This window comes from Phoenix dactylifera, chromosome 9, assembly GCF_009389715.1.
Source record: "Phoenix dactylifera cultivar Barhee BC4 chromosome 9, palm_55x_up_171113_PBpolish2nd_filt_p, whole genome shotgun sequence".
NCBI lineage: Eukaryota > Viridiplantae > Streptophyta > Magnoliopsida > Arecales > Arecaceae > Phoenix > Phoenix dactylifera.
This window is the reverse complement of record NC_052400.1, coordinates 14,107,318-14,134,193: the sequence shown is the minus strand read 5'-3', so window position 1 is coordinate 14,134,193 and position 26,876 is coordinate 14,107,318. Positions and strand designations below refer to the sequence as shown.

The following is a 26,876-nucleotide window of genomic DNA, read 5'->3' as shown; positions in this document are numbered from 1 at the left end:
CGCGAGCACCTGGGCCTTGATGGCGGGCCGGGGCTGGTAGCGGATGTCGAACTCACCAAGTTCTACTGCCCACTTCACCAGCCGTCCCGCATTCTCAGGATTGCTGAGGATCTGCCGCAGTGGTTGATCGGTCAAAAGGGTGACAGAATGAGCCTGGAAATAGGGGCGAAGCCTCCTGGTCGCAGTCAGCAGCGCGAAGGCGATCTTTTCAGCCTTCGTGTACCGCGTCTCGGCATCCCGGAGGACTCGGCTGGTGTAGTACACGGGCTTCTGAAGTTTTGCCGGATATCAAAGAGGGAGTCGGAGACCAGTCGCCGCCTGCTACTGACGGCGAAATGGCTGATGAAGAAGCGGGTGAACTGGTCGAAGGACTGGATGGAGTTAGCCTCCAGGCCGGCGAACCATGCCCTTGCCGGGCCACGGAGGGTCGCCGGGAAGGCCTTGCAGAGGAGCGGATCCGATGCTCCATAGAGGAGCATAAGAGTCCTGAAACTCTCCACGTGGTCCCGCGGGTCCGCCGCCCCGTCGTAGGGTTCGATCGCCGGCATTTTGAACCCCGGCGGGTTCGGGGTCCGCAGGATCCTCGAGGCAAGCGCCGGCTGGGAGGAGATCTCCAAGTCAGCGAAGGGATCTTTGGAGTGGCCCTTCAGGACCTGGAGTTGTCTGTGGAGATCGTCCACCCGCCGGTCCAGGGAGCGCGACCGGTGGTGGGGGACAAGGAGCGGCGCGAGGGGGACCGACTGGAGTGCGGGCCCCTCGAGGACTGGGGTGTCTGAGAACGCGCCCGGGTCCGCCTCTCGTACCCCGCACAGCTCCGATGAGAAGGTCCTGGCAGAATGGACCGCACTCGAGAATCCTCCTCGCGCCGGCGCTCCTCTCCATGGGAGAGGAAGGAGCGCGGGTTGTGAGGAAGAGGCGAGTGCTCGGGGGGCAGCGGCTCCTGAGCCCGTTGCGGCACCCGAGAGATCACACCCTGCAGATTCTGCACTGCCTCCGCGAGGGTGCGAACCTGCTGGGCTAGCTGGTCGAACTGAGCAGCTTCGACCGTCTGAATGGGAGAAGGGGCGGTGGAGTGCTGCTGAGAGTGCGTTGGGGACGCAGCAGCCTCCCGGCCGGAGGCGCGAGAGGCTCCGCGACCGGAAGCATTGGAAGCTCCACGACCACCTCGCCGTGCCATTACGATCGTTCTAAGATTCGGCCCTTCCTCTAGCGCCAACTGTTGCTGGTGGTCCAAACCGAGAACGATTGGCACTGCGGTGTGAACGGGGTTCCGTCTGAGTTGTCTTGGTTGGTGTTGGTTGCGCTCCACCTTCCGCCAAGAAACCTGCAAACAAGCCTTGCACCACCACCAGGGTGGTGATGGCCCTCCGACGGTCAAGTCAGAGGAGATTGGAGGAGGAGGAGAGGTGATAATCGCAAGTAAGAGAGTGCTCTGGGAGATATTGCTCACCCCCCCCTTTCTCCCCCTAGCCGCATATATACCTGGCTGGGGGGTCTCTCAGGGGGGTTCGTTATCGTGGGGCACGATGGTGTGGCCACTGACATGGCCGTTACAGGGCGTCGTGGAGCAGCACCGGGTACGGCCACGTCAGGGCATAGTGGGGCTCCGCTTTGTACGGCTGATGCAGGAGATCGTGGAGCAGCATCGGATACAGCCGTTGCAGGGAGTAGTGGAGCAGGGGGCCGCGGCGTGCCTCTGGGGAATAGCCTGTCGTTATCAAGAGATCTCCGACTCGGGGTCGGAGCGCTGGATCAAGGGGCAGCCGACTCGGGGTCGGGCTGCGGAGCCGAGGATATCCGACTCGGGGTCGGATTGCTGGATCAAAGGGCAGCCGACTCGGGGTCGGGCTGCGGAGCCGAGGATATCCGACTCGGGGTCGGATTGCTGGATCAAAGGGCAGCCGACTCGGGGTCGGGCTGCGGAGCGAGGATGTCCGACTCGGGGTCGGATTGCTGGATCAAAGGGCAGCCGTAGTCTTTCTGGGCGCGCGTGCCGGTCACGTGGGGCATGGCGGCTTAGTTCCCCCGTAACACATACATATTAGATTAGATGAGGGTGATTGGTTGATCTCATCCACCAAGAGTTGCCTGAATTAGTTCAGTGAACCATCACTGATTCCTTGTGAGCAAGAAGGCAATGTGATGGCCAGTGAAGAATCCGGAAAAAGGAGGCCGGCTCTCGAGTGCTTCGCTTTGAAGTCACGCTCAAAGGAGTTCTTTTCTTTGTTTGGTTGAAAGAAGAAAATTGGACCATCAGCATGTGGCCAAAGTGGAGATGGACGCACGCATTGGGGAACCTTTCTCCAATCAAATCAACATCTCCTTGTCGGCTAGACCCGTGAAGGGACTAAACTCTCGGCGATGGGGCCGCAACTGTGAGCCAGACGTTCCCACGTCGGCAAAGAAATATTTCTACAATTTCCGCCTCCTCTTTAAAACCTTACCAAAAAAAAAAAAAAAAAAAAAAAAAATTCACGATTCCCCGCAACAGTAACAATCATCATTTGCACCAAAAACTTAAGCCAATAAAATAAAATAAATTTATTTATATATTTTATATTTTCTTATACTCTTTCTCATGTGTGAGTCAGACTTTTTTTTAATGAACGAGCCCAACATGTAAAATTTTTAATAATAAGCTTAAACAGTATATTGACAAAATTCAAACACACAACTTCTGCTCCGATATCATGTTAACAATCACCACTCATCCCAAAAACTTAAACTAATAGAGTGAGATAGATTTATTATATATTTTATATTTTGTAACTGGCCTGCAGCCAGTGCTACCAGGCCAGCAAATAGTTTTAAAAGTATAAGACAACTTAATTTTATAATTTTTTTAATAAAATGGTAGAAATCACTATAATGATGTACTTATAAATGAAATAAGATGGAGCTCCAAGCCAAAGAAACAGGTAACATGATTTGATGCAAACTACAAAAAGAACATAACAATATTTAAAGTTCAAATTTTAGAACTTCTAGCACCCACATCATGATACCCGATCCATTGGAGACCACCATGATGACTGTTGAGTCCAAATCAAAGATCTTCGACAGGAATGCAATCCAGCGAAATATAGTGAATAGTTATCAAGAGCGCATGGACCCATGAAAAGGATAGATACTGCTGCTTGCATCTAATTCATATTTATTTTCTCGATCGAACTAAATTGATGATTCTTTATTTGCTACAGTTATTTATTTTTAAATGATTTTGTACTGCTTAGCTAGTTCTTGCGAGTTTGCGGAAGCCATTCAAAGTACAAATTTTGGTGGACCGTCAACACAAGTTATCATTAAGAGCTGGACGGGTTATTTGACAATATTGGTGGGAGGGATCCCCCAAGTTCTATGTAAATATTTTAATTTGCATCCTTGATATCTTGATTCAATTTTTTTATAATTATTTTCCAATCCAAGGATCCCCTGACCCTGAATTCCACTCATTCCATCATATCGTTGCAGTAGTTGTGGAAAATTCCTGGCCATAGATCCTGAAAGACCTCATGTGGTTCCACGTAGTTTTTTATAGTAAAATTGGTATAGGGTCCTCTTTGGAGCTGAAGTCAAGTTGATTAGTTGATAGATACTCATTTTTCTTGCCCGGGTCAAAAGGAAGAAAAAAAAACATACCTTTGTTTAAGCAATCTTAATATCTCTTGCACCAATCTGATGTCGCAGGAGATGATATCGCTACATGCCTTGTAATGTTGACATCAAATGCCAATCACCCACGCCTATCGGCCTATGTGGTTCAGTAGACCTCTTTGTCAGTCCCTAGAGAACGGACGGCAAGCACCGTGGAAACAGTGCGTTTCGCTCGTCACCATCCCACTTACAGCTACAAAAGTCTTTTGTGATAAGACTATACGGCGATTTCAGCACCTTAAGTTCCTTCGTGTGGTTATTTATTTGATGTTATCTCCCCACCATATCACTGGCCCTGCTGGCTGCTGCAATGAGCAATGCTCCAAACAGCAAAGCTTGTGGAAAAAAATAAACAGACTCCCAAAAACCCATCTTTCAGGGAAACAACGCATACCGACGGACGGGACTAAAAGACATGCGATGTCATTCTCCCACGAGAAGGATTTGTGATAGCAGTTGTTCACCAATTTGTCATCATAGGTTGTGATGTTTTCCCTCAAGACAAATTTGCGAGAGCTGTTTTTCACAAAGCTTGTCATCATAGAATTCCTCTTCAGCCTATTTCGAGGGGCAAATCTCCCTACCGACTTCTCCATGAGAGTTCTGCTAGTTGGAATCTATGACCCCAGATTGTTGCTTGAAAGAAGGGATTTTTCTTGGGCCTGAGAGGGAAAGAGAGAAAGGAATGGGTAAGAGTAGGATCCACTCGAATACATCTTAATTCAAATCTGATTAGATCGTGGTTGGATGATGATGCTATAATAATCGACAATCCGAGCCATTTGATATAATCTAAGCTACTATTTCTAAACTCCTTCCGTACTGAAAATCATGTGATTTGGAGACCCTTAAACTATATTATCAAATGATAAAAAAAAAACATATATTGCTTCATGTTATTTAAATAGTCCAATTTTTTACTATTCGATGCATTTGCTAAGAATCTTCAAAACATATAATTTTTGGTTATAAACAATTCAGATATAGTAGACCATAACCAACAGCTAGAATAATAGATGTTGGACTCCTATAATCCAATCATTATCTGACTAAATCTAAATAGAGATACACTCAGAATGTACCCCACTCTACCTCATAGATTCAAAGAATTATATTTTAATCAACTTTTAGTTCTTTTGATGGTGATGGCACCAATCTCTAAATATTTAATTTATATCAACCAAAGTTGCTCGAATCTATATAAAATTTTAATGGATCCCGGATTTGTTAGGCCAGGGGTTCCAAAAAGGGCTGTTTTAAGCACAGAGGACTTTGTTTAATATTTCTCTTTTCACTACCTTCATGAAATGGTCACGACTACATCACTGCTTTCCTCAAAAAAATATATATATTATATATATTTGATAATTCTAAAGTAGATTAACAAAATAACTCTTTAAAACATGCTGATGTTACACTAGGGTCAGAGCATGTGGGTTGATGAATGCTGCGATTAATTTACATAGAATTGACAGCAGTTTGTGAGGGAGTCAAGAAACGATCAACACTTGACCACCCGCTCGGAGATAAAACATCCATCTGATCCTCTTATCCACCTGCATAGAGCCCAGCAACTATTGTTGCTTGAACATTGATGCCTTGGTTTGTAAACTTTGGTAGCAAGAAGTCATAGCATTCAAAGAGCTCCTTGAGACTACTACAGATTTCATGCGCTAGAGATTGCAATAATCTGCGGTTTCATCCAAAGACAAGCAAAACAATTCATTCAAAAAAATTCTTCGTGCCCTCGATAAACCTCTTGAATCTTTCGGCCATCCTATCTACGGAGGACCACAATCAGATCAGGTAGGCTCAAGATTTGACCTGACTGAAGCCTGACAGATTTGCAATCTAGAGTGGGTTCATCGATCGTATAAAACATAAGATTTTTGGGCCGAACGGGGTTGATAATAACCCAAACACAAACTAAAAAAAAAGAGTAGTAGTTTAGACCAGGCTTACCAAACTGATTCATCAAGTGTTTAAAAAAATCATAAAAACATGCAGGCATTACCTAAAGATCAATTAATAACCACGCACATTTGATCAGTAACAAAACATTATAAACTACATACCAATAACTTCTGATAGCACCTTAATTTCTTAAATTCAAGGGCGTGCAAAGTGAGTGGGGAAAAACATACCACATTAATTTCAGATCAACTTGAGATGCCAACCCATATATAAAACAGGCCAAAATTTTCCAATCTAAGCCTGATTTTGGTAAGAGTGGCCCAAATTTCTTTTTCCCCCGACAGTAACAGACTGGAAGCAGGTGATTCATTTATAACCCTTCTTTTCCTCCATGTTGAACCACCAAATAAATATCAGCATGCTAGCACTTATGTTCAAAAATAGGAATTATACAAGCAAAACTGCTTCAAACTAAATATTCTGGTCTCTTGAATCTCATCCGATTTTGAGAAATTAACTGAATAACCAGTCAATGATGCAAGACTCCTACAGCTGACACAAAGTGAACCAACTAACAGATTCACGAGTCTCATGCACATATGGGCTATGTGTGCAAGTGTGTCCCCGCGCCTGTGCTTTCACGACTGCCTATCCAGATATCAAACATGAATGCTATCCTGGAGAATAAACAAAAGAAACATTTCATGGTGTGATAATGTCAAGTTACAAATAAGTACAAAAAGTCATGAATTGAAATATACATGTATCCAATTCCACCTCATACCATGCATAAACATAGATAATGGCCCTAACTCTACAAAAAACTTCAATCTTAACTGCTCCTGAAAACTATACTACAAATTTGCCATATTTATTTGAGAACTACATGAAAGGGTGAACCTTGGCACTACAGTAAAATTGCTCCATTGTGCCCCTGATGTCATAGCTTCGAAGCACGAAAACAATCTTTTTGTATCCAGAGATAAGGCTGCATGCGAAAACTATACTGCAATTTTGCCATATTTATTTGAGAACTACATGAGAACCTTGGCACTACAGTAAGAATGCTATATTGTGACCCGGGCGTCATAGCTTCAAAGCACGAAAACAATCTTTTTGTATCCAGAGGTAAGGCTGCACACATTTAACCCTTCCTAGATCTCATAGTGGTTGGAGTCTCATGCAATGGGCTGCCTTTATTTATTTGAAAATTACAATAAGAAATCTTTGATGATTACTAATCAAAGAACTGCCCTTTATTATTTGAGAACCACAGTGATATATGTTCGACAATTACCGATCAAAGAACTCTGCTGTTCACCCCGGCTCTATATAGTTGCAATGGTCCAGCAGGAGCAGCAGTTAGCCCAATCTCACTATGAGCAGGCACAAAGTATACATGGCCCTCCGTGACCATTACTTCATCACTTGCAGAACCCATCCGCATTCTTCCCTCCCCATCTACAATAACAAAAATAGATGGGCCGGGAATGGCAGGGAACACCACAGACTCTTGTAGCGGAAGCAAGCAGCAATCAACCTCAAATTCATCAAATGGCGGTGTATACCTTGAAATGTAATGAGTTAAGGGAGTCCCTTGCAAAATTTCTGGAAAGCCCTGCCCAAGTTTCACTTCTCACAGATTTATGAATAGGAAAAATGCAGGAAAACCTGCCTGTGAAAAAAAGATGGAGTGTCTGCCTGCGGGTCTGTATACACATATAGCAAATATTGATGTGCAAATGCATGTGTACATGGGGAAATATCATGACCAAAAGTTATAATCAGTCATAAGTTAAAAAAAGAAATTTTGAACTTACAGGATTGATTAGAGGCACAAAATTACTTTGTGCAAATATAAGTCATTAGCCTTGTAAAGCAATATAAAAAAATGTGCAAACTTTGTGCTTCATGAAGTTTATGATCCCAAACCATTTGACACCTTGCAACTGGTAATGATGCTAGCAACATTAACAAAAAGTAACTAAGCAAACATCACAGGGCAACAAAGGAAGAGATGCAGATCAAAATGCACTTCAGGCCATCAGGCATATTCATAAAGTGCTGATGTTCCGCTATGCTAAAGCTATGCTAGTCCAACCTGAAGAGAACAACAAATGCAAAAACTAAAATAATGTGTGCATGTGTGTGCATGTGTTACCCAGCAATACCCGTTTGATTCCCAATACACAAGAATTAAGAGTCAAAGAGCTACCTAGTCTTGGCACCAATACAGACCTATTCAAGACACCTTTTTTCCACTGTCTTAGATAACAAAGAACCAACACTGCATAGTGTAGTAAAGCCCCTAATGAAGACATCCAAGCATGATAAGAAACAATACATGCAACTTTGACTACACCATCAAAGGGGAACAAACCAACTGATGAGACAAGAGTACAGAAAAGCCACATGTACATCAACACATTGATATGTCTGCATACGGGGTGGCAAGCCCCAAAAGCATCAATAATTAAGACCAGTGGTTTACTCCCATGGTGGCACTAGGAGAAATCAACAATAACCACACAAACAAACTGAAAGCCTTTAAACTGATGACATCAATAGATGCTAATGAATAGTAAAGCTGAGTCTTAGGTACCTAAATCAAGGATGAATATAAAAGCAAGTAAAGCATGGAAATTTATAGGGTATTAAACAATCTAGAGAGCACCCAAATAAATGAAAATACTGAATTATATAAAGTTATCAATTTTTTTATTCATTTAGTTATTACAGCTAGAGTTTAAAATAAAGCATGATATTGGGATTCAAAAGAAAGATAAGATGTTGAATGGAATATTTATTGTTGAACCAAGATATTTGTGAATGGAACAATGTCAGCAATAATAAATCCTCAAATGAAGATGGTGGAAGAATGTGATAGATTTACTAAACAAACAAGCTATAATTGCAATTACACGTTTGCTGTTGTGTTGTCTACTACCAGAAGTATCAGCTATGAATTTCAGCAAAATATTCAAATATTTCACAAGAATGTTCTTTATTGCTAAATGAAAGATAATATGCAACCAACACACTTTGTATCAAAATTGAACTTGAATTGCTGGTCAATGAAGTAAACTAAAGCATGAATAAAAGAAAAAGCTTTATACCAAGGAAAGATGATAAGGAATACAAACTTGTTTATATGTCAGCATAGAACAAAGAGTCTGCACATCTCTGTACTTGGGAGTCAGGCCAGCTCGCACAACATTATCTGATGTAGCCATGCATTCAATACAGTCACCAGAAATATAAGCGTGGGGTTCATTTGCACCAATATACAGCGCTTCACCAGGACTAAGTTTCACATAATTAAAGAAAAATGCTGATATAACTCCAACATCAGCTGGATACTGCTTCTCTAATAGTAATACTAGCTGTTCCTTTTCTGTCAACATCCTAATCTGATCCACATGACAGGCTATTAACATCAGTAAATACAATGATAAATTAAAAACGTAGAGACCACAAATAATTGGATTCCAAATCTTCCATCAGAACTAAATGTCATTGCATCGACTTACAAGGCAGAAGATACTTTGATGATTTCTATAATCTTAAACAAAACGTTTAAAAATGAAAAAAATGTCTTATGTAACTCTACACTTGGATTCCCATGCTAGATAAACAGTCGAGAATGAAAAATGAGCACTTTTTAAACTTCTATATCATATGTGATACTAAGCATATGGAGGTACTTCCCATCTATTTAACAAATGCAGGGTATTATATCATGGCACTCAGCATAACAATGCAAATCAAATAGCTACTAGGACAAAGTGGTCTAAGTTAATAATAATGGTTTAAAAAAGGACCTTGAGGATTGTGCACGTAAGATGAAGAGTTATCAGAGGAAACAGGAATCACCCTTTCTAAATATCAAGAATGACCAAAAGTTAGCGTTTTAGAACTATCTATTAAAACCAATTTCCAGGTGCTCATATCAGAGGAAAAAAAAATGTTTCAGATTACCAGTGGCCTTTTCTTAGAAGCAAGCATGTCCGAAACTCAGTATGTTGTTAACCATTTGTTTACGAACCAATAATATGATCTCCAAGAATTATTAAGTGGGAACAAAGTCAGGGAATTGCAGCAAACTCCCCCTGTTAATGTTTTCATTTAACTAATGAAATATCTTCTACCCAATAGTCGATTTTCTAGAAAATCCTATGCATATAGAAGTACATCCAATCAAAAAGTCTAGCAGTCAAGCTAAATTTTAAATCTGGAAAATCTTTTTTAAGAAAGGTCTAGGTTTCTTTTCTATTAAAAATAAGGTCCAGCAATGCTACAAGGTCACAGACAGGGAATCAAAAATTGGAAAAAGTCACTGGTGATATGGTTGGCTAGAAAAAGTTAGTAATGTGACGACTCATGCTTATAGAACTATTCTTATGGATTCATATATCGGTAAATAATTAAAAATCTAACTGGTATGATTGGCTACAAAAAATATTAAATTCCAAAACTTAAATTTTAAAAGATTCAAGTAGATCAAACAGACATTTTGACATAATATGCTAATAATGGGTACAGATAGCAGAATAAGGTCCTTTTATTTAACAGCATACCCAATATTCTCAGTTAAGCTCGAACCTCATATTTTAGTCAAATGTGGAGCTTAAGATAGTACGGAAACATCTTTCTAAATTTTATTCTAAACTGCAGTTAAAAAGGAAAAAGACTTACGAACTCATCATGAAGTGAGAGAGAATTTTTTGAAGCATAATGAAGATTTACTTGACCAGAAGGTAATTTATCAATTACCAAAATGACGTTAAATGAAACAGTTCTATAGATATGGAATTTCGAAGAAACAAATAATAACCAGAAACTTCAAAATTCCATATGATTCAGTAATTCCTAGTACCTTATGCTCCACATTCAAGCGGCATTTTAGTTTGGACAGCAATTCAGAAACTGCCTCTTTACTTGCAGAGATAACCTTAGTGAAGATTGACCGCAGAATGGATTTTACTTCCATGTATCCATCTTGCTCTTTAATATTCAGAACCTTGCTTGCATTTTCATCACCAATCAGCTCTACAATCTCTGGTACACCTGCAAGCACATCCTTAAGCTCCTGCACAGTCATAGTGATCCATAAGTCAAACTGTTTGCAGATTTTTCTTTAACTTATTAGATACACCAAAATTATCTGTTTATACAGCTTGTTCCCCTCTTACAAACTAATATATAAATATATTTCTTTCTAAGAAAATAAATAGTCCCACGTGACATCAATAACCATTGATAAGCAACATAGGTAAAAGCTAACAGTTACTAAGAGAAAATAGTAAAATGTCAGGTCTCTGTAGAAAATAGCAAAGGGGAGACAGAGAACAAGATTGTTTCCAAGAACAAGATGCACATGCTTAAGTGCCTTCCCATAAAGGAGGCAGTAGACACCATATATGAACATGTACTTAGCATGGTGAAGAGACATAATGAAAAATAAGAGAGGCACATCTACAACAAAATTACTCCACGAAATGCCTACAAAGTGGCAGTACAAGATTAAAAAATGCCAAGAGATCTGCCAATTTTTAAGGACACGCTATGAATACATATTTCATTTAAAAAAAATTGCATCCAAAAGGTCATATGATTCTGGTGTTAATTATATCACTCAGTTATTTCACTTTGAGTGGAACTTCCCTCTTGTTCTAGTCAGAATGAAAATTGCAACAATACTGTTGCCTAGGGTGGTGGCTCTTCGATGCATAAAAGTGATAAGAAGGAAAGCCAACTAGCATGCAGATCTCTTGATAAAGGTAGAGCTATCAAATAGTTATTATAACAAGAAATGATTAAAGACTAGTTTAAAAAGTTTCAAGATAAAAAAGATACCATCCACACATCAAGCTTAGAAGATTTAATTTCATCATATGGGAAAATTCAGGCAAAAAGAAAAGATACATCAGCGAAAAAGGCACTGAACTTGCATATGTTGTAATGCGTACAAGCTTAAGAGTCAAGAGGCTGCTATGTAATCAATCTAATTGCTTTCCCACCATCAAATTAGAGGTGGCAAATACACTAAAAACTTCTTAAACAATAGAGGAAAAGGATAGAAACAGACATGAAGTAACTTGATCTGGTGTATACCCAAGGTGTTCAGTTTGCATGACGAACCAAGATGAGGGTTGAGGACACAGCCATGAAGACAAGGTGAAAAGTATTAACCACTAAAAAGGCAAGCCCGAAAATGAGCCGCATAGTCCCCAAAAGGAACCAACAAAGCGAGGTATTGACCATTACAAAAGGCATAAAGTAATAAGACATAATGCTACGAGTGATATCCAACAATCTCAAGGAGAATAGAGCCACAATGCTAATTGCCAAAAGATCCTCTCAACTGGTGGTGACAAAATAGAACAGGCCCATGATACAGATGATGCAAGATGAGAAGAGAGATCACTACCAGACATGCTAGTTGGTGAAGTCAGATATAGATAAGCATGGAAGTGCAATACTGCAATGAAAAAAAGGCAAATTATGTGGTAAATTTATACATAAGAGAGCCACTAATGAATGACGAGAATCCAAAAACCTGTGATTCAGTTGGAATGCAATTATCTGGATATTATAATACATGCAGGAAGATGTTATGGCACTAATGGAAAACATGGTAGTAGAGAAAGCAAAGAGGTACAAGTTACATTTTAGATGCCAAGGAAGCAGAGAAGGGACATAGATATAGAGAGTCTAGTATGATGCAGATGGCCAAGGTGAAATGAACTAATGGGGAAATACTGAGAATAAAGGAAGTGGGGACTCCATGAAAGACAAGTTGGTTAAGCCAAGGATGGAGCCTGCAATTGTAATTCAAGGGCTTGGCAAGATAATAATGCAGGTAAACCAAATCTTTATCAAAGAAAACTATTTCCAAACAAATTGCGTTCAAGATGAGATAAATTACAAATTCCACAAATTCTTGGTGCACCACCACCTTGATTACATCAGGACATCTCCAGGCAACTAAACCCTGAATACAAGGCAACAAAGTCAGGAAGGGGACTGAGAAGGAAGGATTTAATTATAGCATGTCACATCAAAGCTGGTCAGTGGACAGCTCAGTATGCACCATACTGTGCCATGACATGTCTGTCAAAAATCAATGCCGCATATATAAAAGTAACAGTCCACTGTTTCATTCCAATCACTCATTTCAAAAAATAAGGTTCATACTAGTGAATGTGTTAAAAGACAACCTCCCTGGCCCCCAGGCCACCTACGTTAACATTTTGCATTATGTTTAACTATAGATGATGAGACTGATTTATAAATTACTGTTGGATTTTGTCAAGCTAATAATTATCATTCACACACTGCATCTTATTGGCATGTGATGTTTTAATTGCTGGATCATAACTATATTTGACTTCTTCTTTTATTTATTTGTTCAATAATTTCTAATTTTGCGAGGCCTTAACCTCTAGGCGACCACCTAGAGCCTAGGTGCTATATCGCCCCTTGGCCTCCCATCTGTCACTTACAGTCATCTTTTAAACTAGCAAAGACAACAAAGGTAGCAACACACCAAATATAAATACAGACCAACCCCTTATACCATGCCTGCATCCCACTGAAACAAGAAGTTTGTATATACCATAGAACATATGTCCATAGCATTAGAATCCTTTCTTACAAAATGTGTCATGATACTTACTAAAAAAAGATCCAACGGATAAAAGAAGTTGAGGTTAAACCTAAAATCCCTGCATGGAGGTAGTTCAAACCTCATAAAAAAAGTTAGAAGCCTGCAAGTAATTTAAAGGAGGATCCTCAAGCAATTAAAATGGGGTATCAAATAACAAAAAAAAAACTACCTATATTTAGGTTCTTTTTCATCAGTTTCCATCAAATGAAATTTATTCCTTGATTCTGTAATCTTTAGTTGGGTGACAGGCCCCTGATAATCAGCTCAACAAAAAGCTAGCTTAAAGTCAAAATTCCTTTAAAGGAACAGGAGCAAAAGGCAATCGCATCTATGTTACAGTTCTTGCATATAAACAACTATCAACCCCTAGACCACCGAGGTTATTGTCTACAAGCCCCTGACTCCAAAGTAAAAAGACAACCATCTTTAAAAAATATAATACAAGCATTTCCCTTAAAACAACCAATATCTCTCGGATAACTTTTCCCTATCATTTAATATAACTGCAAAAATCACATCTTCTATAGGGGATCTGATGAACTTGATGATGAGATGCATTTTCCACAGGGCTAAAAGTGATCCATTAAGTGGTCACACAATGACAACAATGAAGAACGACATTTCATTAATGGGACACCAAATGACAACGGCCTCGTTAGTCAAACAATAGATAGATAGATATTCACCCAATAGATAATGCAATGGTTGAGAAGAAAGTGATACAGAATTCAAATATCTAGATGAAGATGCCAATTAAAGCTGAAATTTCAACAAGGATAAAGATGACGGGGGTAGAAGTACTTGCTCCGATACAACAGATCAGAACAACCCCTCACCCACACACAGAAGAGAGAGAGAGAGAGACAGAGACAGAGAGACAGATAATAGGAAGACATAAGAGGCTAAAACAGAAAATACTGAATAATATAGTAAGTTGTAAGGGAAATAGTCACCATAAGATAGAGGAATAAGGAAACAAATGAGGTTGGGGGGCTTAGTTTTTCATATGGGTTTCAAACAAGTATTCAAGTAATGTCAGCACGGCTCATACTGACCAATAAATATTGACCCGTATCAACGCAGTATTAACCATGCCTGCCAAACTGTGTATACATTCAAGCCAGCTAGACAAAGATGCATCAGTCACCACTTTCACTCAATATTGATCTACTAAACAAATGCACAAATGGATGTTCTAGGGCAATCATATCGAAAACTAATATATTCATATCAAAGTAGGAGAAGGGCTCAGTTTTCAGAAAGAATGTTTATGTGACTAATTCATGATGGCTTCAACAGAAGTTGATCCAGCAATTTTAAGCTTCAATAATATAAAAGAACCACACGATAAACCTCAATGCTGACAAACCCGCAAAGGGCCGTGAAATCGGTGAGGGCAATCGCCATCTCCGGCTTCTGGTTAGGATCCTTATATATACTCGGCCGCATCCTGTGCAGCACCCTCGCCAATTCCTTATCTGGGTGTGCTTGTATCGACAAAGCCTTCGCCACTGATAAAACCTAAAAACAGCCAATTGAAACCTCAACCAACATTACTCACAAAAACCAAAAAAGGAAATCAAAGAATAGAACACAACAATAATTATTAACGTTGAACAACAAACACATGAAGCACCAAAAGAAAGGGAAATCCAGAGTAAACGAGCAACCTTGAACAGGAAGGGGAGTTCGCTCCCCCATCTGTCCACGACCTTCTCTCCAAGAAAGCCAGGGTTGTCCAGAATCCACTTCCTGAGAGTCACCGGCTCCGAGTCAGGGCTCCCCGACTCGCCCGGGACCACGAACGAAGGCCCGGACTCGTGAGTCCCCATCCAGAACTCGGCGTAGGGCCGCTCCGGCTCGATCTCCGCCTCCGAATTCCGCGAGAAAAGCCTCGCAACCCTCGACTCCTCGCCTAACTTCCCCCAATCGTACTTTTGGACCGAGCATCTCAGATTCAGCGGCCTCGACACCTCCATCTCCATCCCACTCGACCACCGAGCCCAAAACCCTAAAACAAGAGAGCAACGAGGAGAGGAAGAGAAAGTGAACGAGAAGGGGAAGGAGAGAAGGGTTTGGGTGGTCCGCCATGAGAGCTCACCTCCGAGGTTTTTAAAAGCGGAGATCGGAGAGGGAATTCAGAGGTGAGGCCGACGGGGAAAGCGGGTAAAGAGGATATCGTTTAATACGGCCCGGCTCACCGCGGCCCGGCTCGGCCCCGGGGCCAGGCGGCCAGCCGTGTCCCATTCATTTTAATACGGCCTTTTCGCATGCTCGTGCTCGTTTTGTCGCAATTTCAACAATGGCCGTTTTGGGCTCGTACTCGTGAGATCCGACCCACAATGGCCGTTTTGGGCCAAAACCGGAGGGCCCAACCGACTTCAGCCCACGGCCGAAAAAGAAATGAATACAAAAAATCAGGATTGTGATTCTCTGCTTTTTCCTCCCTCGTTGAGGAGATAAGACCACAGAGTCATGGCCAGGGACAACTCCACAGGCCGTTCGGTCGTGTTCATCTGTTGCGAGGATCGCAAGCAGTGCAATGACCCTGAGCTTGTTCCCTTCGAAAGCTCTCTATAAATTTCTCCTGCCGATAAGCTTCCCTTTCCTCTTTCTTCTCTAGCTAGATTTCTCCGGCCAATGAGAAAGAATATTTTGTTTATGATCTACAAAACATTACTTGTAAAACAAAGTATGTCCAATGAGAAAAGTTTCTCCAAGGGCCTCTATAGCAATCGTTCAAAACGATAGTGAAAAAGAGCTTATTCATCTAGCTAGGTTAATCTAAAGCATTGTTCATGTGGAAAAAAATTAACTTTTGTAGACTCTAGTCCTTTGTTTGATTGCCATTTGACATCTAGCCCTTCTACATTAACGATTTTGCATTTAGTTTTTACGTATAGATTTGTTTATCATACAATTAGCTTCAGATATATTTTTTAATAATTAAATATATTCTTATATGTTGTTAATTAATATAAAATGACCATCTAAATCAAGGTAAGGGAATAAAATATCCATCACCAAAGACTAAACAAGGGGTGGATTGATCTCTTTGTTTGTCGATGAATGAAGTGCAGCTAGTTATCATCTACACGGTTGTGGAGGTTTCCAGAAGCTAGGTGGGGCTGTCGCTTTTTGTGGGCCATATGGTGAATCCCACTTCCGAATCGCATCTGGTGTCTTTCTTCCGTCTTTAAGCATGAAAACAGCACTTAATAATATCAGGCTTTATTAAACTATACGGTCAAATGATATAACCACAACTAAGCACCAGACCTAAAGTTTCGACAACAATATCTTGAGCTCAGATGCTGACAAGAGCCGACTCAAAGAAGCTTCGATAGAAGGGTAGAACACCTTCAACCCAAAAAAAAAAAAGAAAAAAGGATGGACAAAAGTAGAGAGCAAAATAATGAAGGATCCAAAGCTCCATTATGTAAAAGTTTTCATTGGTTTCGGTGAAAGCATGTGGCATGTGGCCTTCTCACAAACAAGACCCAGTCTTGTCCTCTCAACCTCTTCACAACACACAATGTTTGCTTGGCTCCTCTGGCCTGTACTCCATCAAGACCCAAGATGTCAAAGTATCACATATATAGATACTAATCATTGAAAGATAGTTATATCACATTGTTCTTATTTAAAGTAAGCACAGATTATGGGTCCCTTAACAGACAATTAATTATCTACTTGGGCCCTAACCTAAAACCGGTTCACATGTGTGAAAAGATTGCCTACAGTTTGCTATATGATCTTTCAATAACTTGTGGAAGTCTAAATTATATATCAGCACCATAGTCATGAGCCTTCAGCAATACAGAGGGAATGGGACTGAAGGAGAAAAAATAATAAAAGGTTTATCATGGCAGCCCAACTTGTAATAGCGGAACATGATAAGGCTGCCCACTTAATTCTGTAAAGAACAAAAATTCAAAGATTGCAATCACTGACCTTAAGGATCCACACCAGTATATATATATATATATATACATATCCTGGTGATCTTTGTCTGTGGTTTGACAGCAGAATAGCCTCAAACAAATGGACATGATACAAATGATATTGTCTCCTCTCATTAATATTTGACTTGGAAAGAGAAAATACAGCACTTCATCCCCTCACTAATGCAATTTTACACAATCTGAGAAAGAAAATCATGACGGCGAAGTTCTCAGTTCTGTTCAGCACTACTAAGAAATCCCGGACCCTCAGGTTCTGAGTTGAATTCTGGTAACTGGAGGAATGATATGAAGCAAGGTCCTCAGTTCCCTGGCAGCCGTGTTCAGATGGAGACATTCTTCAACTCGCATTCTTTCTCCCAATTTCAAACTGAGAAAATCGCCTGGACTTCTGTGGCTTCAGTTGAATCGCAGGCACCTATGGAGCCACGACCCACCAGGTCATATGCACATTTGTCAAAAGCTTAATCATGATTCCATATCAAACTGAGGACCTCTCCATGGAGTAGAGGGGTGTCAACAGGTGCCATGTCACAAATGCTTATTTCCTTTGCTTTTTCAGAGAAGAATCCATTTAAACAGCACATAAAAGTGGCATTAGTTCACGCCTCCTACATCATTACCCACCTTGCAAGGAAATCTTCACTTAAAACAGCTCTGAAATTTGGTGATATACTTTGTAAAGCTACAGTTCATCAAAAATCTCGTTGACGGAGCCCCAAAAAGGATTTATTTATGCTACATGGTGTTTGAAACATAATGCATGGAAGGTTTATGTCACCGACCTTCTGAAGTAAAGGAAACAGAAATAGAATTCCTAGAGTAATCTTCTGCTATACTGCATAAAGTAGAGGCTTTCGTACTGTCGGTACCAGTTAAAGTACTATTTGTGTTCGTGTTAGTAAGAGTGGAAGAGGGTGTACTGGTCCAACGCCCTATGCGGCCTCGTATTCCTGGCCTACCAGGTTTTGGCAATGTGAATGAATCACTTGATAGCATGAGATGGACGGTATACATGTCAGGCCGGTCTGAGATAACAGCTTGACAGCATAACAACCCTATCTGGATGCATAATGCTGCTTCGTCGCTGTTCCAAGTTGAAAGAGAAGGGTCCATAACCTCCAATGCTTTTCCTGCTTCTGAGAGATTCCATGTCTGTAAAAGACACAAGCAAAGAACAGGTTTATATTAAAGAGAAAACCTAATGCTTGAGCATGCCTATTTAAGACTAAATTGCTTGTGAGATCATTATGAAGTGCAATTAAGGATGGTTTACATCAAAAAATAAAACAGAGATAAGATTGATTTGAAATTTGGAATTTTGTCTTTTCTGATCACGTCTTGAATCATTAAGCTGCATGTCTTCATGAAACAAACTGCAGCGCGTTCCTATTTTGTTTGTTTAATAGATTCTGATATCATTTATTGTAAAATTTCCTAGTCTGTGCAAGTGACCGCCTGCATGCATTGTTAAAAAATTCCTATACTGTTTTTATTGCTTTAAGCTTGAAAAACTTACATAGCTCAATAAGTCGACCTTTTCTTCTTCCAAGCGTTTATCAAGATTTTTCCTCCCACTCACAATCTCTAACACCAACACCCCAAAGCTGAAGACATCTGCCTTTGCTGATAGATATCCATTTAGAGCATACTCAGGAGCCATATAACCACTGCAAAACCCCAAATCATTTTTCGGACAAGAATTTTACGAAATTCTTAAACACGAAGTCAAAGATCTTCAAAAGCATCAAAAGAAGCAGCTCGGGTAAGAAGATATGAAAGGAGTTGGGGGAGAAAACTCACTAGGTACCAGATATCTTAAATGTATTAACATGGGTAGCATCCTCCTGGAAGAGCCTCGCCATGCCGAAATCAGAGATCTTTGGATTCAACTGGTCATCAAGCAAAATGTTACTAGCTTTAATGTCTCTATGGATGATCTTCACTGGGGATTCTTCATGAAGGTAAAGAAGACCCTTTGCCACTCCCACAATAATCTCAAATCGTTTTGACCAATCTAGTAATGCACGCTTGCTCTTGTCTGGACAATCATAGAAACAAAAGCCAACCACTGGTCAAATACACAATCATACTTCTTTACATCCTTTTCCTTTCAGAAGAACAATTCAAGTAATTATGTAAGTATTGTTGTTCAAATAGATATTATTTAATTATCAAAAAAAGAAAAAGATATTTTGTTTGACCAGGGCACGCACTCAGAAGGTTAGACAGTAAGTTGATGACCCCAATAAATTGGAAAAATACTAGTTTACAAATACAAATAATTCATTCATGACTATCCCTCTTACCAGTCTGGCAGTATGAAAAATTGTTTCTATGTGACCGTGTCATTTTACTTCCAGCAGTATAATTATTTTAGCCAAAATTTATGATTCTCAAGTACCATAGCTCTAGAGACAAATTACTCCTTTTTCATTTCTTTTTGTTTGGATAATCTTAGACACACTACAACTTTTGACTATATAGTAGACTATGCAGTGCATGTTCTATAAATGTGTCTGCAAGTATTCTTAACAAAACACATCTATAAGATTACAAGAAAACATCCTACCAAATACAGAAACAAAAATTCCTACAATGCCAATAATAAGTTGAAGGAAGACTAATTCCTTGAAAATGTAACGTGTGCTCTTTCCAATAATGATGCACTAGAGAGAGTTAAAGGGATTTACTTCGATTGATCAGATCAGATAAGAATGAATAATGTAAAGATTTATGAATATCCTACAATAAGCATTTGTAACAATTTATAAAGACAGAGAATGGTTAACTCTAGGTGGGAATAAGAAGCAAAAGCATTTTACTCATCCATTACACAGGAGCTATCAAAGTGCATATGGCATGCTTCCACATGCACTATTTTGCTAGATTTTTTCATGCAAGTATAGATTGAGGTTTACCATAGTACATGAATGGTTAAAATTATATAAGCAATTATGGGGCTTCGTGTAGGAGCTGTTTGGTTGCCTGTGAGTTTTTTTCTAAAACAATTAATTATAAAACATGATTCTCTGCAAAACAGGTTACATGGAAAAGAAGGAAAAACTTGCTTTCCATAAGACTCATTTTTCAGGTTTTATTACTTGTCAATTTTGGCAAAAGAAATTCTATCGAAAATAACCAAATAACCAGTATTGTAAATTTATTCACTTAGATGGAAATGTGATTTACTAAAATTTGTCAACCAAACACCCCAAGTCAGATTGTCTCCTAACTCCCCTTTATTATTTAATATTTGCATTCATTACTATTATCTGCAGTGATTAAGAGATAAGAAAAAGTGAATGCATCTTATAAAATGGGAGTACCTTGTTGGTTCCTGCACCATAAGAAAGTGGTTAATGGCAAAGTTTGGTTGATAAGCGATGCGACTTAGACCAACATTGAAGCCAGCGCAGTAGGGACTTCCTCAAAAGTTTGGGTTCCACATAATAGCCAGACATGAAGCAAAATCATGTCTCCATCAGCTTACTTGTGATTCCATAGACCATAGATTATTAATATGACTTTTGTTTGTCAACTACTAGTTGCATTGATTTAATGTGTGTGGTATCACACATTTCTGAAAAACTCATATTATGCCACCTAGCTAAGTGGGTTCTATCTCTTCTCACCAATCTCCTAAACTGCATTTCTTCAAGCATCTTCTCCTAAATGCAAAGAATATCCATTGTAAAAGCTGCTAATGACAAATCAGGATGCCTCTGTTATGCTCACATTCTCTATTTTTTTAGAACAATTGTTACAATATATGTATAGCCACATAAGGGATATAATATATGCATTATGATCCTTGTAAAAACTATACTGCAATAATAGCTTTTATGAACATAACATGGTTTCTTCTAGATATGTAGTTTTATAGACACATAAGGGGTTTTATATATGCATTATGATCCTTGTAAAAACTATACTGCAACAATAGCTTTTGTGAATATAACATGGTTTTCTAGATATGTAGTTTTCTTATTTTATTTATAATTTAATAGTACTTAAAGACAAGATACTCATATGGTGTTGTATGGCTGCCATAAATATAACAGCTTGTAGTACTTTTTTAATAATATAGTAATTTATGTTTGTTCAATTTTAAAACTCCATAGCAAACCACTACAATCACCACCATAGGTCACTCGAGGTTTCAACTTATGGCTATGACTTTTTTTTTTTTTTTGATCATTGTGGAATGGTATAATGGATGTACAACAATAATATGAGTAATAGCTGTTACACAACGATTAGAGTTGCAATTAACTTTACAACAACTTAAAGGGAACACACTTTGAATTCATAGTTTGAATTCAAAGAATAATTAAAAAGAACAAACTTTATTTTTACATACATACATAATATTCAAAGAACTGTTTGATTACTACATGTGCTGATATTGACTTATTACAAAAGTGTATGAAGATCTTTTCAACTGGAAAAGGGAAAGAGAAGGTGTGTGTGTTGGGGGGGGGGGGGGGGTGTTTTTTGCGGGGGGAGGGGGGAACCTTGACAATTTTGAGCAACGAAACATTCTTTTCTAATTCTCATTCTGATTTGGGTTTGCTTATATTCAACCGTCGACAGCTAAGCTAGAAATTATGAGCTTACTTAGAAGACCAGATTTCCTAGTGTGGCAAAATCAAAAGAGGTTTTGTTTAAAGTCAAGTAAATCATAAGATAACATATAAAAAATATAACATGATGACCATTTCTCCCAGCAGAACCAACAGGAAGTAGTCTGAGTTGTTTATGTTCATGTAGAAAATGGAGGTTAGTCCAAACTCCAAAGTTCCGAGCCTTCCTGATCCATTACACAAAGTTGAGTCAACCTGCTTGCTTTTCCAAAAAGAGAAGTTGAGTCAACCTGATTTAAGTTAATGTAAGCACCAAGGGATCAATCTTGACTAAAATCTTCGTAGGAAGCCAGTTGTGTGGCAATATAAATATTAGGGGGATGTGGACATTATAAATCAGAAAGTGAAGAAAGTTCTAAATGCCTACAATCTGACTTTTCTCCCCAATAAGCCTAGAACATACGTGAGCCCATCATCCAACGAATCTGTTGTCTTATGTGGACCATGGGTCCAGTAATATAGCACCTTATTGATCTTGAAAAAGCCTCTTGGACCTATTCATAAGATGGTAATTGATAAACAGGGGATCATCGGTAAAGTAATATATTATACTATCTAGTAATACCATTTTATGAGCAATTATGATATCATTATGATGACAAAAGTACGCAGGCGACATTGTTGTCCCACGTCTCCCCATCAGCCACCAGCACTCATCATGTGAATTTCTTTTGGAGTCTTTGAAGCAAAGACTTGTAAACATGCAAATTTGCACCTTCTCATTAACAATGTAGTCCACCTAAGTTTTCATTTTTTATTTTTGCGAGCAAACCACAAACTATTGAAAGATGATGGCGAGGTGACATTTTCAGTGAGAGAGATACCGAAGAGCAAGCGATCAAGGCTTCCATTGGGGAAGTAGGGGTAGACGAGCATCTTTTGGCCAGCAGAAGCACAGCAGCCGAGCAGAGAGACAAGGTTGCGGTGCTGGATCTTGAGCAGTAGCCGCACCTCGTTGGTGAACTCCCTCATCCCCTGCCGCGATTCCAGAGACAGCTTCTTCACCGCAATCTCCTGCCCATTCCCCGTCACCCCCTGCATCCATCCATTCCATAATTCACTACTTAGGTAAACCATATATCACCATGACCTTGTCCCAAGATTAAATAAACATTTAAAGCCGTAACAAAAATAAAATATATAAATAAATCTATCATATTTTATCGTCTAAAGTTTGTGCGATAAGTATCAAAAGTTCTGAGTTCGAACTCTGCCTAATTTCAACAAAAGAGTTACCCGACTGGACAAAATTTAGGTCACACATATAAAATTACGCCATGGCAGCCCGCATCCAAACAACCAGCTTCCACTCACCTGAAAACAAGCCTCTCCTCCACCTGCTAGCTTAAGAGGAGAACAAGAATGGGAGGTCAACACGGTGTGCCCATTGAGTTGGGCGCACCGCCGTCAAAGTCAAAAGCGAACTCAAGAAAGAAGGACGTCAGCCAGGACATAAGAATTTCTTCGCTATTGCGCGACTCCAGAATCCATCTGGAATTGTGGGAAAAAGCCAGCAGAATTCCGGACCCTAGAGGCTGTCACGTGGTAGCTAGATTTAATACGTCTCTGGACCAAACTGTGGATGGAAAAATGATCCATCTTTAGATGACACGTGTCGTCCTACAAATCAAGTCAGATGAGTACCGTCAACGGAGCTTTAATGAGTCTTGGAGCCGTCAACATCCGGAGGTTTTGTGGAGTTCTTGGTGCGCTCCCCTTTGTCTTAAAACGGGAGTGTCGAAGCCGAATACATGTTTGGCATCACAAAAAAACTGTACATAATCGGACAACTGCCACGTCGCCCATCTCCGAAGGAACGTGAAATAAGAGGGGCAAATTAAAAGGCTTCCGGTTTATGGTGACCGTCCGATCAACATCAGACAAACAACCTACGGAAGAGCGCTAAAAAAAAAAAAAAGTACTCTAGGCAACACTCTTTTTCCATCCACAAAATTTTTCGTACGAGACCGTCCAATCCACAGCCTCATTCGTTTTCACGAAGCCGGGAGCGGCGGAGAAACTCCCACGGTTTCAAACCCACCTTGCTACTATTCTAATTAAATCTAGAATCTAGATCAGTACTTCGCAATTTACATAATAATTAAGAAGAGCAGAACCTAGAGATACTAGTAAAACTTTCATTTGCCTGTTCCGAATTGACTTGGGATTGGGATTGGGATTGGGATTGGAAATGGAATGGAGGGTACCTTGTAAACGGGGCCGAAACCACCACGGCCGAGGAGATTGTCATCGGAGAAGTTATTCGTGGCAGCCTCCAATGTTTTGAGATCCATGAATAGATTCCAAGAATAAGAAGAAGAATTAGAAGAAGAAGGCTGCTGCTGCTGCTCTCCTCCTCCTCCTCCTCCTCCTCCTCTTCCTCCTCCTCCTCCTCCTCCTTCTCCATGTCCCTTCGTTCTTCTCGTCCAGCAAACGCACAGCCACGAGCGGAACAGCATCGAGCCCCAATTTTTCCGCAAACCTCGGCCGTCCAATTCGAGAGCCTGCCTGGAGTCGAGTTCGCAGCAGCTGATCTGAGAGCAACAGAGAGAGATGGAGAGGCTTGTGGAATTTATAGAGGACAGGGGAATCCGATTTTACGAGGAAGAAGAAGAGGTCAGCGGCAGACGGCTGCAGGCCCTGGGAGCTGAGGGTGGTGGCTTTGATCGATGGCCGTTCGATTCCATTTGTACGGCAGGAGCGGGGCATGATGTATCACTAAAGTTTACGGGCACGCGTTTGTTTCTTATTTTTTATTATTATTTGAAAAGTGAAACGCGTTTTTTAATGTGCCAATTGGCTGAGCAATTCTGGTGTCCGGTTCGGATGGCTCGAACGTTTGTCCTGCCAACTTTGGCACATTTCAAGCCTGATGGTGGTAATTGGCTGCAGTTGTGACCCGGAACATGATTTCATATACAAGATATGGCGGTTGCGCATCATGCGGTTCAAATCTCACCTCACATTGTTTTTTTTTTTTAAAAAAAAGGAAAGAGAATAGCTTAATGCGACCTTGTTGATTGTTTCAACTATTTTGAATTTATAGTGGTTCGAGCGGTTGAAACTTGAAAGGTGAAACATCTTAATCAGCCATCCAAGTTGGTGCTGAAAATGAGCCAAATATTCTCGTTTGATAATATTATTAACCGGCTATTAAATTTGGCCAGGCAATAAGATGGTTATGATATGTATTTTACCATGTTTTTGGGTTAATTTGATTGTGTTATGTGATGAAGCTTGACCGGTTGGCCAGAATGGCCCATGCAACGCTGACTTTCCAATTGCTTACGTATGGTCAAGTCTTGAATTAAATTTCGTTATTACTACTGGGGAGGACATTGATCATCCTAACCTCATGTTGTTCCGACCTTTTTGACCTTGGCCTTAACCCAAATAAATGATCTCGGTATTAGCCGATGCTAAAGGACATTGAATGAGTTGTAAGCATAGTTTTGGCAACGGTTACACCAATACAACAATGAAGACACGATCAATACGATTATCGTTACATGTCAGTCGTCGAAAATCATGACCATGTAGTTAGTGCACGATTAACCATTATCGTGCGGTTATGGCATTTCTGATAAAACAAGTAATAGATACCGCTTTCATCCTATATATAGGGATGACCGAAAATCCTCGGATAAGCTTTTCTCAAGCTCCCACTTTCTCTTTCGAGCATTCTCCGGCTCTAGCTCTCTCCCTCTCTCTCTTCTACTATTATTTTATATCTTCATTGACTTAAGCATCGAAGGTCCTCTGCCGAAACCTTCTGACAAATGAACTTCTTTGCAAGTTGTGCTCGCTTTCTAAATATGCAGCACAAAACCCCTAGCTAATCGAACTTATTGATACCAATCCTTCAACAATTATGGACAAGCTATCCTCCTCTTTCTAACCTTGAACTTGATGAGCAGTGATTTTAGAGTTTTGTAGTTGTGCTGAGTATATATAAACTCCTTTTTTACGAGTCCTCTCTATCATAGAACCCCAATTGTATGTTTAATTGTATGCTAGGTTTAAATTCCTGCATGGGTTAGCTAAATTTAGGGATCTTAATAAAGACCATCTTTTCTAGCAAGCGTAGTATAATTTGCCATACTTTAAGTTTGAGCCCTATAACCTAGGTCTTATAAAATATGAGCCATTGCTGGACCATAAAGTTCAACACCAAATTCATATTGTATAATCTAATCACTTTTAATTAATATAAATTTTCATAGTTTGTTTATCCTAAGAAACATGCTGTCTTCTAGAAAAAATATTGACATATAAAAGAATTAAAAGTTGGACTCAAACAAACAATTCACCCCAAGGATAAGGATTTTTGTATATTGCCAATACACAATCTCTACATCTCTACTAGGCAATCCTATTTTGCAACTTTCAGACATAGCGAGAACAATCTGCACTATTTGATAAAAAACATTCCATTTGATGCAAAAAAACTAAGACAATAAGCTTCCTATAAAAAGCAACATATATGTAACATCCTATGGGCATAATTATCAAATGCAATTATGTTTTTTTCTCTTAGATAAGAGAATGGCCAAAATCCGTACGATCCATGCTGCAAATTAAATATCAAATTGGATTGCAAAATTTGTTGCATTTTGTTAGAGAAAGAATGGAATTGCGAACCAGGAAGACATCCGAAGACAAAAGTTTCATTTTGGAGTCACTAAGGCTCCATGGTAATGGATTGTTTCTTCTCAAGGATAACAAAGGTTTCATGCTAGCTATCAAAACCATCTTACAGAACTTGCATGATGCTTGATCTCCTATGACTCTCAAACATTTACAATTATGGGTCGTGACACTGATCTCCTAATGATAAGTCTTTATTCGTGTTTTTTTTTTCTCCTTGCTCATATTTAGGATGAATTTCTTGTACTCATGCATTTTTTTTATTTTATCAATAAGTTAGAGACCAAATTCTCGAAAAATACCCATCTTAAGGTCCAATTATTTTGGATGGCATAATTTTATAACAACTCCTTTGATGGTATGATGAGCCATATGAGATGCTAC

The 26,876-nt window shown here is 39.8% G+C and overlaps 2 protein-coding genes across 4 annotated transcripts; both read right to left on the bottom strand.

The window, feature by feature from the left end:
* Positions 1-5,714: 5,714 nt before the first annotated feature.
* Positions 5,715-15,451, bottom strand: LOC103719562 (mannose-6-phosphate isomerase 2-like). Of its 3 annotated transcripts, none has more exons than XM_039130133.1 (7): positions 15,339-15,451; positions 14,908-15,248; positions 14,591-14,758; positions 10,445-10,657; positions 8,685-8,978; positions 6,866-7,186; positions 5,715-6,245 (listed from the first exon to the last, which is right to left on the bottom strand). In XM_039130133.1, the coding sequence occupies exons 2-6, from the start codon at positions 15,220-15,222 to the stop codon at positions 6,869-6,871; spliced, it is 1,308 nt and encodes a 435-aa protein (XP_038986061.1). In that variant the 5' UTR covers positions 15,223-15,248; positions 15,339-15,451; the 3' UTR covers positions 5,715-6,245; positions 6,866-6,868. The 3 variants fall into 3 exon arrangements, with proteins under 3 accessions (XP_038986061.1, XP_038986062.1, XP_038986063.1); XM_039130134.1 differs by having other exon boundaries at positions 8,712-8,978; XM_039130135.1 differs by lacking the exon at positions 6,866-7,186 and having other exon boundaries at positions 8,712-8,978.
* Positions 15,452-17,169: 1,718 nt separating this feature from the next.
* Positions 17,170-24,906, bottom strand: LOC103719561 (putative receptor-like protein kinase At4g00960). The gene is made up of 5 exons (XM_008808861.4): positions 24,053-24,906; positions 22,670-22,880; positions 19,003-19,240; positions 18,719-18,869; positions 17,170-18,354 (listed from the first exon to the last, which is right to left on the bottom strand). The coding sequence occupies exons 1-5, from the start codon at positions 24,302-24,304 to the stop codon at positions 17,977-17,979; spliced, it is 1,230 nt and encodes a 409-aa protein (XP_008807083.2). The 5' UTR covers positions 24,305-24,906; the 3' UTR covers positions 17,170-17,976.
* Between the last annotated feature and the right edge of the window lie 1,970 nt (positions 24,907-26,876).